We start from the raw sequence: 13339 nt of genomic DNA, 5'->3' as shown, positions 1-13339 counted from the left end.
AGTGGACTACTGCCTTCGGTTCTATCTATATCCGGACCGCTAACCTGCTATGGGCGCCTTCGGACGTCAGGTAGTGGTGATACAACACACACACTACGATGAGGAGCAACCTTGATAGATTGCTGCTATGCTGACTGTAACTAATGAGTACTTGTGTTTCTAAAGTATTGACTAGTTGTATGGTGAGTAGAGTGGATGAGGATCCACTCGACCTATTGATGAGAAAGCATGGTTATATACCTCTTCTCAGTATCGCCAGCGATGCTGCTCCTGCTCTCTCTCCAGAGAGTACCTTCTTCATCGAGTACTGCTCAGGGGCCTCTCCTGCTTGGCACCCCTGTGCCTCTTGAGCTGTGTCGACTCCTTCGACACTGCTCCTCCTCCTCATGACCTGGTGTCGACTCCTTCGACACTGCTCCTCCTCCTTTGATCAGTGACAGTTCCTTTGGCTCTTGTCTCTCGAGCCCCTGAGTGGTAACCATCTGCATGCTCCTTGAGCTTGGTCCTCTTCGTGGCTGTGCCTGCTCCTTGAGCTTGGTCCTCCTCGTGGCTGTGCCTGCTCCTTGAGCTTGGTCCTCCTCGTGGCTGTGCTTGGCCCTCCTTTGCATGTGAGTCCATAGGAGTCCATGGTCTCCATGGAGACTGCACTACGACCATGCTCTCTACTGGTGTCGACTAGGTCTTCGATACCTGTGCTCCTTCCATATGAACCCATGACCCTCCTGCTTCTTGAGCATCCAGGCCCATGACACTACCCCCCTCTTAAGAGCCGAGCTCCGTCGAGGCATGCTCTGGTCTGGTTCATGCTGACTCCTCCTCCTTGACAACATCGCCAACATCATCCTTCCTCCTTCTCTCAACGTCATCCTCCTTCCTCTTCCTCTCTCTACTCCTCCTGTTCTCTCCTCCTCTCTCCACTCTGTCTACTCACTCGTCCCCCCTCCGACACCTCATACTCCTGGATGAGGTCGGGACAGTTGAGGTTCTCTACTGGTTCCCATGAAGCAGCTTCCTCTGAGTACCCTCTCCACAACACCTTGTACTCCGTAGTCCCATTGTGTGAACGCTTGTCGATGAGTGCTTCGACTTCGAAGTCGAGGTCCTCATCTGGAAGTGATGGTATGGTGGGCTGTTCAGCACGTTGAGGAAGAGAACTTGTCCTTGCTGGCTCGAGCATGGAGACATGGAACACATCATGCACCCTAAGGTTTGCTGGCAATGTGATTCGATAAGCTCGGCGTCCTACCCGTTCCTGAACTGGGTAGGGTCCTGCAAACCGGGTGTCTAACTTGGGTGTGGGTCTCCTTGTCTTCCAGTTTCGTCGGTTGATATAGACCATATCACCCACCTTAAACTCGATGTCCTTGTGCTTCCTGTTATACTGGTTTACTGATCTACGTTGTGCCTCTCTGATCTGCTCCTGGAGGTACTTGCAATGCTCCTTTCCATCCATGAGGTACTCGAAGCGACCTGGATCATTGACTCCTAGTCATTGAGGGATGTCAGGATGAGCTTTGGGGTTCCATCCATAGCATGCAAAGAATGGTGAGACACCAATGCTGTTGTGGACCGTGTTGTTGTATACAAAGGCCGCAGTGTCCAGCAGGTTGGCCCAGTCATTCTGCTCATAGTTGCAGTACATCCTGAGATATTGCTCTATGACCTGATTGACTCTCTCTGTCTGACCATCAGTTTGAGGATGGTAGGCCGTGCTAAGTGAGTGCTTCACACCCATTTGCTCTGCAAATGCCTTCCATGCTCCTGATATGAACTGCCTGCCTCGGTCCGAGACCATGTGATCTGGATATCCGAAGAGTCTAACCATGTGTCCATATAGCAATACTGCAGTCTGTTTGGCTGTGACTGTCTTATGGGTTGGAGCTAGTATGGCAAACTTGGTTAACCTGTCGACGATGACTAGGATAGAGTCATAGGTCTTGGAGTCATACTTCTTTGATGGTGGTAGTCCTTCAATGAAGTCGAGGGATATGGAGCCCCAGGGCCTGTCTGGGGTTGCTAGTGGCTGTAGCAAACCATATGGACGATGACGAGGAGCTTTGTACCTAGCACATACAGGACAACTTGCTACATAGTCTGCAATCCAAGCTGTCATGTTTGGCCACCAGTAATGTCGTTGAGCTGCCTTGATGGTAGCATCTCTTCCTACGTGTCCAGCAGTGATACCATCATGGCATTGGGTCATCACCATGAATCGCAGATGCTCTACAGAGAGAGACTGTCCATCTACCTCTTTGGCACTCCTTGAGTGTCGGTTGTTGGTCCTCCCTGGCATGATCACCTTGGGGATAACCAACCTTCCTCCACTGTACCATAGGTCATCCTTGAGTTCGAAAGGCTTCTTCCTATGTATCCCCTGTAGCTCTTGGTCTAAAGGCTGGAAGATCTTGACCAGGTCTTTGAGACCTTTTGATGCTATGGACTCCATCGAGATCATGGGGGCCACTAGGAGCGAGTCATGGTCTGCTGTCTCCTTGAACACTCGAGGAGGCAGTAGTTGCCTCACATTGTGATCCTGCTCTTCACCGGCTGGTTGCATGTCTGTCCTTCTGGTGAGAGCATCGGGTTCACCACCTTTGTCTCCTGGTCGATACTGCAATATGAAGTCGAAGTCTGCTAGTAGTATTGCCCATCGAGCTTGTCGGCCTGTGATGCGTCTCTGTGACTTGAAGTACTTGAGGGCTTCATGGTCAGTGAGGATGACCAGTTGGTTCGGTAGTCCAGCTAGCATGTGTCGCCACTGAGTGAGGCAGGCGACCACAGCTAGGAGCTCCTTATCATGGATCTCATAGTTCTTCTCGGCAGAAGACATCTTCCTAGAGTAGAAGGCCACTGGATGCCATCGTCCTTCATGCTCCTGCTTGAGTACTCCTGCTATAGCAAAGTCACTTGCATCAGTCTCCAACCTTGTTGGAAGGTGGTAGTCGAAGTGCTGAAGCACTCCTGCTGATGTGAAGGCCTGGATGAGCTTGTGGAAGGCCTGTTGGGCCTCCTCTGGTAGCTCGAACTTCTTGAACCGTTCTATAGGCTTTACCAGTGCTGTCAAGGGCTTGGCTATGCGAGCAAAGTGGGCTATGAACCTTCGATAGAAGTTGGCAAAACCCAGGAACCTCTGGATGTCATGGATTGACTCCGGCATTGGCCACTCCTTGACAGTGCGCACCTTTTCTGGGTCCATCTCTATGCCTGTTGGCTTGATGATGTACCCCAGGAACTCAACTGTCTTGGTGTGGAACTCACACTTTGACAGCTTAGCAAAGAGCCTGTTGCTCCTTAAGCGAGTGAGGACCTCAGTGACATGCTTCACATGTGCTTCTTCAGTGTCACTGAAGATCAGGAAGTCATCTAGGTATACTACCACATATATCCCAATGATGTCTCGGAAGATGTCATTGATGAATGACTGGAAGTGAGCCGGAGCATTGGCTAGGCCAAAGGGCATCACTAGGTACTCATAGAGTCCCAACTGAGTGCCAAAAGCTGTCTTCCATTCATCTCCTTTAGCAATCCGGATGAGGTTGTATGCTGCTCTAAGGTCTAGCTTGGTATAGATCCTTGCCTTCCTGAGTAAGAACAGCTGCTCCTCGATGAGGGGCAATGGTGCCCTGTTCTTGACAGTGATCTCGTTGAGACCTCTGTAGTCCACACAGAGTCTGAGACCTCCATCCTTCTTTGGTACGAAGAGCACTGGTGATCGTGCCGGGCTCTTCGATGGTCTTATGAACCCCTTCTCGAGGTTCTCATCCAAGTATCTCCTCAACTCAGACATCTCCTTGGGTCCCTTAAGGTATAGGGGCCCTTGAGGTGGCTTACCTCCTTCTATCAACTCGAGGTGGAGATCATGCTCGGTATGATGGGGCAGCTTGTCTGCTTCCACCTCATCAAACACATCTCGCAGGTGTTGGTATGGCTTTGGTATGTCTGCAGCCGTCACCACCTTATCTACCTCCACCTCCATCTCGACTCCTTTGTCTGCGCCTGTAGGTACAAAACCAAAGGCTGGGAGTGATGATGGTGGCTCCTCTAACAGCATGAACCCTATGGGTCCATCTTCCAGAGCTGCTCGTAGTATGCGCTCTGCTGAGACAAACTCGTTACCATGAAGGGTTGGTCTCCTCATGGTTAGGTCCCCTGCTCTTGCTGCTTCAGGGGGTCTCCTAGGGGGTCGGTCCTGCTCCTGAGTCTTGAACTCCAGCTGGCCCGTATCCCATTGTATGGTGGGTTTGAGCCTCCGTAGCTCAGTGAACCCCAGGATGAGGTCATAGTCCGCAGTGTCGGCCACTGAAGCTTCGACCACACCCAGATTGTGTGTACCAATAGATACCTGCATGCTCGCAGAACTATTGATGGAGAGTTGGTGCCCGGTGACACCATGGATCGATCTTGTTTTTATGGGTTTTGTGGGTATTTGGTACTTACTAATGAAAGAATCTGAGACTATGGACAAACCAGCACCGGTATCAGCTAGTATCCGAGCAGGATGGTCTTGAACCATTCCAGAGAGCTCCAGTACTGCTTTGCCTCCACTGGTAGAGAAACATACTTGACAATCTTGATATATACAGAGTGATGGCGAGGAGGTTTGTAGAGCAATGCATGCCATCAGTGCATCACCCCACTGACGTTTCCCTCGTCGTCATCATCATTGTGCTCCTCCTCGTGATCGGGGTCCATGGGTTGCTGGTATGAGCTGAGGTCCATGGCCTCGGGGTCACCCGTCTCAGTGCTGCCTGTGTGGCCATCTCCTGAGTCGGTGGCCTCCTCGAAGGGGTCTGCTGTGGTGACCATAACCTTTGGTCCCATGGGTCAAGAGCTAAGAGGGTCTACCCTCCTGCTGGGGCAGTCTCTGGCCCAATGGCCAATACCTTTGCATACATGACAGGTGTTGATACCTGATGGAGCAGGGCTTCCTTGCTTCGAGGGTTGGGTGGGATGATGAGGAAGGGGTCGGTTTAGGTTTTGTATAGTTGCTTGTGTAGTTGCTTGTGATGGTGATCGAGCTGGATAAGTTTGAGTGGGTTGTCGGATGGGGATCGAACTTTGATTTGGCCGAGACCCAGTTCTTAGTGGAGGTGATGTGGCATTTGGGAGTGAGTGTCTAGCCGAGGACTGCTGTAGTAGCATCCTCTGTCGATCGATCTCCTCAACCTCTCGATACCACTCCCATCTCTTCCCAGGTGGATTCCTCTCGAACTTCTCCTGTATGCTGCGAGTGAGACTACCTCTGAAGAGATCAATCACTAGCTCGTTGTCATCTAGGTTGACCTGTCCTTCCAAGTCTCTGAACCGCTCTACATGACGTGTGGCGGCACCAGGAGTATCACTTGTGAGTCTGAGAGCCAACAGCTTGTTGTATGCCTCCATCCTAGCATTGCGTGGGTTGAACTGCTCTGACAGTCGCTCTGTGAAGTAGTGCCAATCATTGAACAACCTTCCTTCTCTAGCTCTATCAATACGGAGCTTGGAGGTCCACCACTCTCTTGCTGTCCCTTCCAGTTGAGCACCCATGTGATTGATCATCCTAGACTGCTCATACACCTGGTTGAACTTAAACCATGCTTCGGCTTCTAGAATGAAGATCTCCATGTCTCGGGGATTGAACTTTGGAAAGGGGGTGGCAATGGGCTTTGACCGGTTAAGCTCTGCCACGATGCTGGTATCCTCCTCGTGGTCCAGGGGGTAAGGGTCCGTCCTAGTCCTGCTGTAGGGGTCCAGCTTAGTCTTGACATATCTTGGCCCAGTAGGTGAAGCATACTTCTCGTAGTTGATGTCCTCCTGCTCATCCAGGTTGAATGAGACTGATCGTCTTGGTCGTGGAGCTGGAGTAGGAGTATGTGGGTCTCCTATCATAGACTCATCTCCTCCTCCTGCTTGGTCTTCTGAGTGAGAGAGGTCCATTGTCTCCTCCCTGCTCAGTTGAGCTCGTTGTAATCGTTCCTCTCGATGACCCTGCCTAGTAAGCTCTAGCTGGGCTTCCAATAGAGTGAGTAGTCTATCGAGCTTATTGTTGAGGTCTGGGTCCGTCATGGTGATCGTGAGGAGCTGCTTGAACGATCCACTCTAATGTCAGGGGTCTCGCGCCTGAAACCCAGGTCGGTCTGTCAAGATACTCGGTGACTATTAAACTGTGTGACAGCTATTGTCTCGGTATCGGTGACTATCAAGTTGTGCAGTGACAGCAGGTGGCGTTCGTTGTATATACTATCGTAGGTTTCGGCTGACCTCTGTGGACACTCCGTTCAGGGGTAGCTCGGCACGATCAATATCAATGTTATGATGACACCAAGGTCTGGTGTGGGTGTTGATGATGATGAGGTTGATGGTGTTGGTGATGAGATTGGTGATGTCGATGATAATGAGGTTGATGGTGTTGATGATAAGATTGGTGATGTCAATGATAATGAGGTTGATGGTGTTGGTGATAAGGTTGGTGGCGTCAACACGAGTGTCCAGTGTGTTGACTTGATGCTTTGAAGTGATCCCCGGACCGCAGTGGACTACTGCCTTCGGTTCTATCTATATCCGGACCGCTAACCTGCTATGGGCGCCTTCGGACGTCAGGTAGTGGTGATACAACACACACACTACGATGAGGAGCAACCTTGATAGATTGCTGCTATGCTGACTGTAACTAATGAGTACTTGTGTTTCTAAAGTATTGACTAGTTGTATGGTGAGTAGAGTGGATGAGGATCCACTCGACCTATTGATGAGAAAGCATGGTTATATACCTCTTCTCAGTATCGCCAGCGATGCTGCTCCTGCTCTCTCTCCAGAGAGTACCTTCTTCATCGAGTACTGCTCAGGGGCCTCTCCTGCTTGGCACCCCTGTGCCTCTTGAGCTGTGTCGACTCCTTCGACACTGCTCCTCCTCCTCATGACCTGGTGTCGACTCCTTCGACACTGCTCCTCCTCCTTTGATCAGTGACAGTTCCTTTGGCTCTTGTCTCTCGAGCCCCTGAGTGGTAACCATCTGCATGCTCCTTGAGCTTGGTCCTCTTCGTGGCTGTGCCTGCTCCTTGAGCTTGGTCCTCCTCGTGGCTGTGCCTGCTCCTTGAGCTTGGTCCTCCTCGTGGCTGTGCTTGGCCCTCCTTTGCATGTGAGTCCATAGGAGTCCATGGTCTCCATGGAGACTGCACTACGACCATGCTCTCTACTGGTGTCGACTAGGTCTTCGATACCTGTGCTCCTTCCATATGAACCCATGACCCTCCTGCTTCTTGAGCATCCAGGCCCATGACACCTTGTCCCTCCTGTCTTTCCTGAGCTGTGTCAACTTCATTGACACTGCTCCTCTTCTTCATGTCCCTTTTGCCAGTGTCCTATACACAGATCTCCTTCCTTTGACTGGCAATGGTTCTCTTCTACTCCTGTTCTGTGGCCCCTGAGTGGTAACCGACCACGTGTCACTGAGCTCGGTCCCTCTTGCGTGTGAATCATCATATGGACAACCTTGCTACCGATCTCCATGGAATCTGCCACAAGGTCTCACTTGTTGCAGATTCCGGTGGGATTCGTGATATCAACGATGCTTGTGCTGATTCCACTGTGATCTGCCATAGAGCTGATTCTACTGCTGATCTCGGTGAACTCTGTCGCAGCTCCTACGATCTACCCAATTCCACAATTCCTGCGCTACCTTCATATGAACTTCGGTCTTTCCTCATACTGCACACCCAGGCCCATGACATGGTCCAGCTCATGATCATAGAACCAAAGGCAGTTGTCCACTGTGGTCCAGGGATCACTTCAAGCACTCAGTCAACACACTGGACACTTGTGCCAACACCAACAAGCATACTCACACCAGACCTTGGTGTCATCCAATAGTTCCTATAGTTTTTGATCATGCTGAGCTACCTCTGGACAGAGTGTCCACAGTGGTCAGTCAAAACCTGCAATAGCAATCAATCTCTCACAGGTCTGAGCAAGGAAAGTCATAGAGGCCTCTCTACAACATATCTTGACAAGAATAATAATAGGTTGCTATTTACCACAGATCTCAATAGGATCTGTAATAGATGCATTTCTACTACAGATATCAGGTTTCAGGCGCGCGACCCCTGACACGCTGCAGACTGGAGCTAAAAAGTCAAACGGAAATCCAAGCCAGGCAATCGATTTTTTTCTCTCCAGCTGTTTGTTAGCTCCTGAACTGCAACACGCACCTCGAAATTGGCAGCAGTGAAGGCGCACAGACCTTAATCAATTGCTTCCACCACTACTTATGTCTTGCGACCATTACATATCAGGGTTGCGATGAGTGACGTTGTCGGTATCCGAAGGTGCATCGGCACGGTAATTGGTGTTGCCGATCGAGTCCTGAATGCTGGGCTGGAACTGTCCTGATGTGCCCTGAGTGGACGAGAAGCCCTGACCTGTCTGGTTCTTTTTAGCGAACTGATCACCACCGGAAGCAGAAAGCCCGTAGCCGCCCTGATCGATTGTCTCGCCCCCTTCGTTCTGCTGGTGGTCTGGGTTCGAAGGGTTTGGGTGAGCCGAGGACTGGTCGGTGAAGTTGTTGTCCGAAGCCAGGCGGTCATCGCCTACGGAAAGAGGCTGGGTGCCAGCGGTGTCTGTTCGTCGGAGGCATTCACAGTGACCATGTACAAAGATCGAAGGCGTCAAATAGGTCAACATCAGTCTCAGCTTTATGCCGGCCGTCGTGTAAGCTACCTTGCTACTCACTGCTGCTGTTGTTTAGCTCGGTGTTGTTGAACGACATGGTAGCGGTACAGAACTTTTGAGCTGATCTTCGGTAGCTGATGATCGTCGAAAGACAACCCGGCGTGCAATGAGATGTACTTGAACGCAGAGCTCGGTACACAAGTTGCTGCAGTTACCCAACGTTGCACTCATTCGGCTTGCATCCTCTCGAGCCTGTAGGGTTGCTCCTCGACTCGAATGAGCATGTGTGTGGAGCAGTCAAAGTCCTATTGATAAGACGCGAGTGTGCTGCTTGCACAACCGAAGCACGGCTACGTCATACAGCTTTGCTCTAGCCTGGAGGAGAAGCAACTGTGAGTCAGCTGTCAGCGATTGGGAAAAACTCGAATAAAGCTGGAAAAAGTGCAACGCCACTCCAATCCAAACCAACCCAACAGCTTGGCTCTCGCGGACAGGCTCTCCTCGCTCAAGAACATTTGACAGTCACAAGAACATGAGAAGGACCCCATATCGAAGTCTTCCGGAGCTCAGATGTGTTGTGGTACGGTGACATTAGGATCGGAGTGCTGGAGCTTGAGAGTCTAGAGTACAGATTGGTGACGGAACGGGATTTAATTCGAGAGAGCCGGTAGTGACGTGAAGGTGGAATGTCTGGGACGCTTTTAACACAGATACTAATAGGATGAGAGACTGGAGGAATACTGAGACTTGCTTCTAATGCTGCCAAACATTGCCCTTAAACCTTCAAATGACGGCCTCCTCGAGGATTCAGTCTTGCTGCTTTTGTCAACACTATCTTTGTTTGACGAGACCAGCAGCGAGTCAGGACTGCCATACTCGATGGTCTCGACGCGGATGTCAGGCTTGGAGGTGGAGCGCTGCAAGCTTTTGAAAGGGTCTGGGAAGGAAACTTTGCTAGGTGATGAGCTATGAGTGCGCTCGCTGTTCGCAGCGATAGGTTCCTTTGGGTTCAGCGCAGCAGGTGTTGCCGTCTTTGGGCTTGCGGAATGTTGTTCGAGCGGCCGACGGTCGCAAGGGTGGATCTTGATGAATGTGACTTCGCCACTATCATGCGTGGGCGTTGCTTCTCTGAGCGTCGAGTCGCAAGTGTTGTTGTCGTCGTCTTCGGAATCATTCTCGTGTACAGTGTCCATACTGCGACTGTTGAAGCTACTGTTGCGACTGCTGATCGGACGAGCCTTCTCCAATGCTCGATCACGTTCCTCATACTCTGCTTCCTGCGGTGTTGCTTCCACCAAGCAGATCTGCGGCACTGAAGGGGTATTCTGCTGGGAGAGCGAAGGTAAGGTAGTGTTGATCTTGGGAAGCTTAGGCGAAGAAGTCTTTTTGGAGGGCAGGTCTTCGAGACTTGGCTCGACGGTGCTGGCGCGACTAGACACCGAGGGTTCGCTGCGATGACGCGAGTCCAGGTCGCTGTCCGAGCCGCTGGACGTCAGAATACTTTCGCGTTGCCGAAGACACCCTTCGTTGTCTGATCGGGTAGGAGATCCGGGCTGCTCTGGTAGAACCTGGCGTAGAAGATGGATTGATCTTTCTAGCGGGGCTAGCGGATGAAGGTCTAACGCTTCGACGATCTCGTCAATAACCTCATCATTGTCCACAACGTCGTCCACAGAGGAGGGAGACGAGTTGAGCCTGCTGGAGATTGAGCTGCTTTCGGGTCCTCCGCGCTTCGCCAGAGCAGCTCGTGTTCGACGGATCTTCATCCAGCATCGAATAACATCTGCCAGCACACGTAGACTGATGCTCATCATCCCTTCTGGAGGCCTGCGAGTGTGTCCGTCATGTTTGCCAGCAGCGTACGTCTCGTAGCAGACTCCTTTGGCGTCGGGCGAAGACAAGTTGAAGGGCCAGGCATACAGCGTCTCTGTTGGCATGTAGAGCAATGTCACTGTCAGGCTCGTGTTCTGTGATAGGATTGGTAACGCAACTGGGTTGGACTGTCGCCGCTGCTGTGCTTTTGCGATCCCGACAACAGTCCATTGGTTCGAGTGATAGGCCGGGATTGCAAAGTCACTGGATCGTGGCGACGTCATTGGCGAAGTTATGCTCGAAGGCGATGAAAGTGTTGAGCAAGATGGTGGACAAGATGCTGGGGATGTTTTTTTGAGGATGCTGCGTGGAAGCTGTTGCGTGGGGGGCTTGCGTTGGCGGTGGGGAGAGGTGGAGAGGGTGAAGACGTGAGGTGCATGTTGTTCAAGCATGACCGCAGCTTCCTGCAGAGACTCTCACCTCGCGAAGGCTGTTTTTGTTCGTGCTCAAGCCAACACCACGTTGTTGGCGACAAAGTGGGCTGGGTGACGCCGTGCTGCAGAGTTATGGATGGGCCGGGAACTTCTGATGCTGAGGAGCTGACGGGTTTTGTTCTACAGCTGTGAGACTGATGCAATAAGTAATGCACAGTGACGGATCGATGTGCCTGGAGATTCAGGAGTCGAAATGAAGGCCAGGGCTGAGCCCGCTGGAGGAATGAGCCGAAAGAGATGAGCGACACCGAGCGCCAACGAAGCGGAGGCGACAGCGACGGATGAGATCCGGGCTGACAAGAGTAGCAGAGGATGCTGAGAATGTGTCAAGATGGTGTTGTTGGTTGAGAAGATGGCGGGTAAAGACGAAGGGGGGGGGCATCACTATGTAGAGGAGTTTACGAGCTGCGCTCAGTCAAGGACTGGCATCGCAGACCTTTCCGTGCCAAGCAAGAGGGACACATGATGCAGCTCAGCAACAAAAAGACAGCATGAGCGGCATGGAAACCAAAGAACAAGATCGTACAAGAAATGGACGCAAGGTTCAAATGACCGACCCCAGGTCAGCATATAAGAGAAGCAAACACACACACAAAGATAGGAGAAGACCAACACCAAACTCAAAACTAATCTTTCTTCCAACTCCGATCCTGACAGTCACACCTCGAGATCAAGCCATCAGACGCCCATTAAGCCCGCGTCACCTCTTTTCACACCTGTCCTCTCGAGTGGCTGCCCTTTACCCATAATATCCGCCGGGACCAGGAGCAGAAGATGAACTGGATCCGTACCATGGCTGCTAGCTCCATGATAGCTCGATGATACAAGCAGACTAAAGGTGGTAAGCATGGGAAATTGGAAGGATGCAGGTTTGGCGGAGCGAGCTGTCAGTTGACAGAAGCGAGCCAAAGGGACTTGAGGCGGTATCAAACTTTTTGCGTTTTTAAAAACGCCGGTTTTTCGAAGGGCGCCTTTTGGGAGGAAATTTGAACGGCCCCCAAGGAGACGCAGGTTTGCAAAAACGCGTTCAAGTCATACGGCCGATAAGAGAGGTAACCTAACAGTAAACATATGTTACTTGTCCTGCTCTCCTCGCTATCACCCATTGCTTGCTTGTATCTTGCCTTTCCTCTTGACACAATGCGCTCAATGTAACGTTTCATACGATGATGACAAGGGTGTCAGCGGTCGCGCGCCTGAAACCCGAAATCTGATGAGTGAGCTTGATCCGTCTGATTTCAGTGAGATATGTCGAGTCAGCTCGTTTCGACCGATTTCGGCGAAATAGGTCGAGTGGCTGTTTTCCGATGGATTTCGACTACGTTCAGAGGTAGCCTGGCATGTTCGGCGTTCTCGAGTACTTAGTTTGATTGAGGAGGTGACTATACCTAATGTATAGTCTGACGACGACTGCCTTTGCACGAGTGTTCTAATTTGCAGACAGTCGTGTGATAGTACTGGTTGAGGTGCCAGGACCGCAGTGGAGGTGCTGCCTACAGTTGAGGTTCGGTAGCGTCGATTGAGGTGTCGACGTCATCTAGATGCGATGATACAACACACTCACGATGTAACTGCAATACCTTGCACTGCAGCTGTGGACGATACTTGAAGAGACTGTGATTAATGCACCTAAGGCCAGAATACGTACAACATTAAAACATAAAGTATAGATAAGTTAAGAGTGGATGATCTCCTCGACACTACTCCTCTTCCTCTTGATCGGTGTGGGAACCTCCTCGACACTGCTCATGCTCCTCCTGCTTCTCTTGGCCCCCTTCATGAACGCGAGCCTCTACCTTTACCAAGTCCACCGGCTCTGTCTGCGACCTCATTGTTGCAGAGGGGTATCACCCACTTCATCCCGAGTGGCGGGACCCTCATCTGGATACCTCTTCTCGTAGGTCTCTGCTCGCCATCAGCGAGGGCGACGAGCCTCCTACAGCTGTCCCTTCAATCCTATGAGGACGCATGAGTCTCAATGCATCGATGGCCTCCTTTCGCGGCGCGCCTTGCGATACCTGTCAGAAGCCTGCGACTCGACCGATTTCGCATTTCGTGCGCACTGCGCATTCAATGCATGTCCAGTGTCCTCGGTCTTCTACGCAGACCCTGTAACAACTCCAAGATGCAAGTGTCACAGGCCTGTGCAGTTTCTTGGGGCATCAAAAATTGGACCCAAACATATTTTCAAAACTGCGTGGATCACTGAAAGCCCCTTTACTGGGAGATAAAGATGGTGATAAATTTCTTCTTAGTCCAGAGAACCCCCAAAAAAAAAAAAGCAAGATCGTGTGTTCCTCTGTGTCACCACAACGCAACAACTCAGAAGGTGGGCTCGCAAAGAAATAAAAGCTGAAGACACCGTGCAACTGGAAGTGAGCATCAGG

At 51.3% G+C, this 13339-nt stretch overlaps 2 protein-coding genes across 2 annotated transcripts; both read right to left on the bottom strand.

Moving 5' to 3' along the window:
- Positions 1 to 8259: 8259 nt before the first annotated feature.
- On the bottom strand, positions 8260 to 8743 carry UHO2_02757 (uncharacterized protein; the record flags this gene model as incomplete). The annotated part of the gene is made up of 2 exons (XM_041555545.1): positions 8260 to 8594; positions 8707 to 8743. 2 exons carry the CDS (start codon positions 8741 to 8743, stop codon positions 8260 to 8262), a joined length of 372 nt encoding a protein of 123 aa, XP_041411479.1.
- A 616-nt stretch (positions 8744 to 9359) lies between these two features.
- On the bottom strand, positions 9360 to 10910 carry UHO2_02756 (uncharacterized protein; the record flags this gene model as incomplete). Its single annotated transcript, XM_041555544.1, has 1 exon — positions 9360 to 10910. One exon carries the CDS (start codon positions 10908 to 10910, stop codon positions 9360 to 9362), a length of 1551 nt encoding a protein of 516 aa, XP_041411478.1.
- Between the last annotated feature and the right edge of the window lie 2429 nt (positions 10911 to 13339).

This window comes from Ustilago hordei (genome assembly GCF_900519145.1).
Source record: "Ustilago hordei strain Uho2 genome assembly, contig: UHO2_contig_04, whole genome shotgun sequence".
NCBI classification, from domain to species: domain Eukaryota; kingdom Fungi; phylum Basidiomycota; class Ustilaginomycetes; order Ustilaginales; family Ustilaginaceae; genus Ustilago; species Ustilago hordei.
This window is presented reverse-complemented; position numbering and strand designations above follow the sequence as displayed.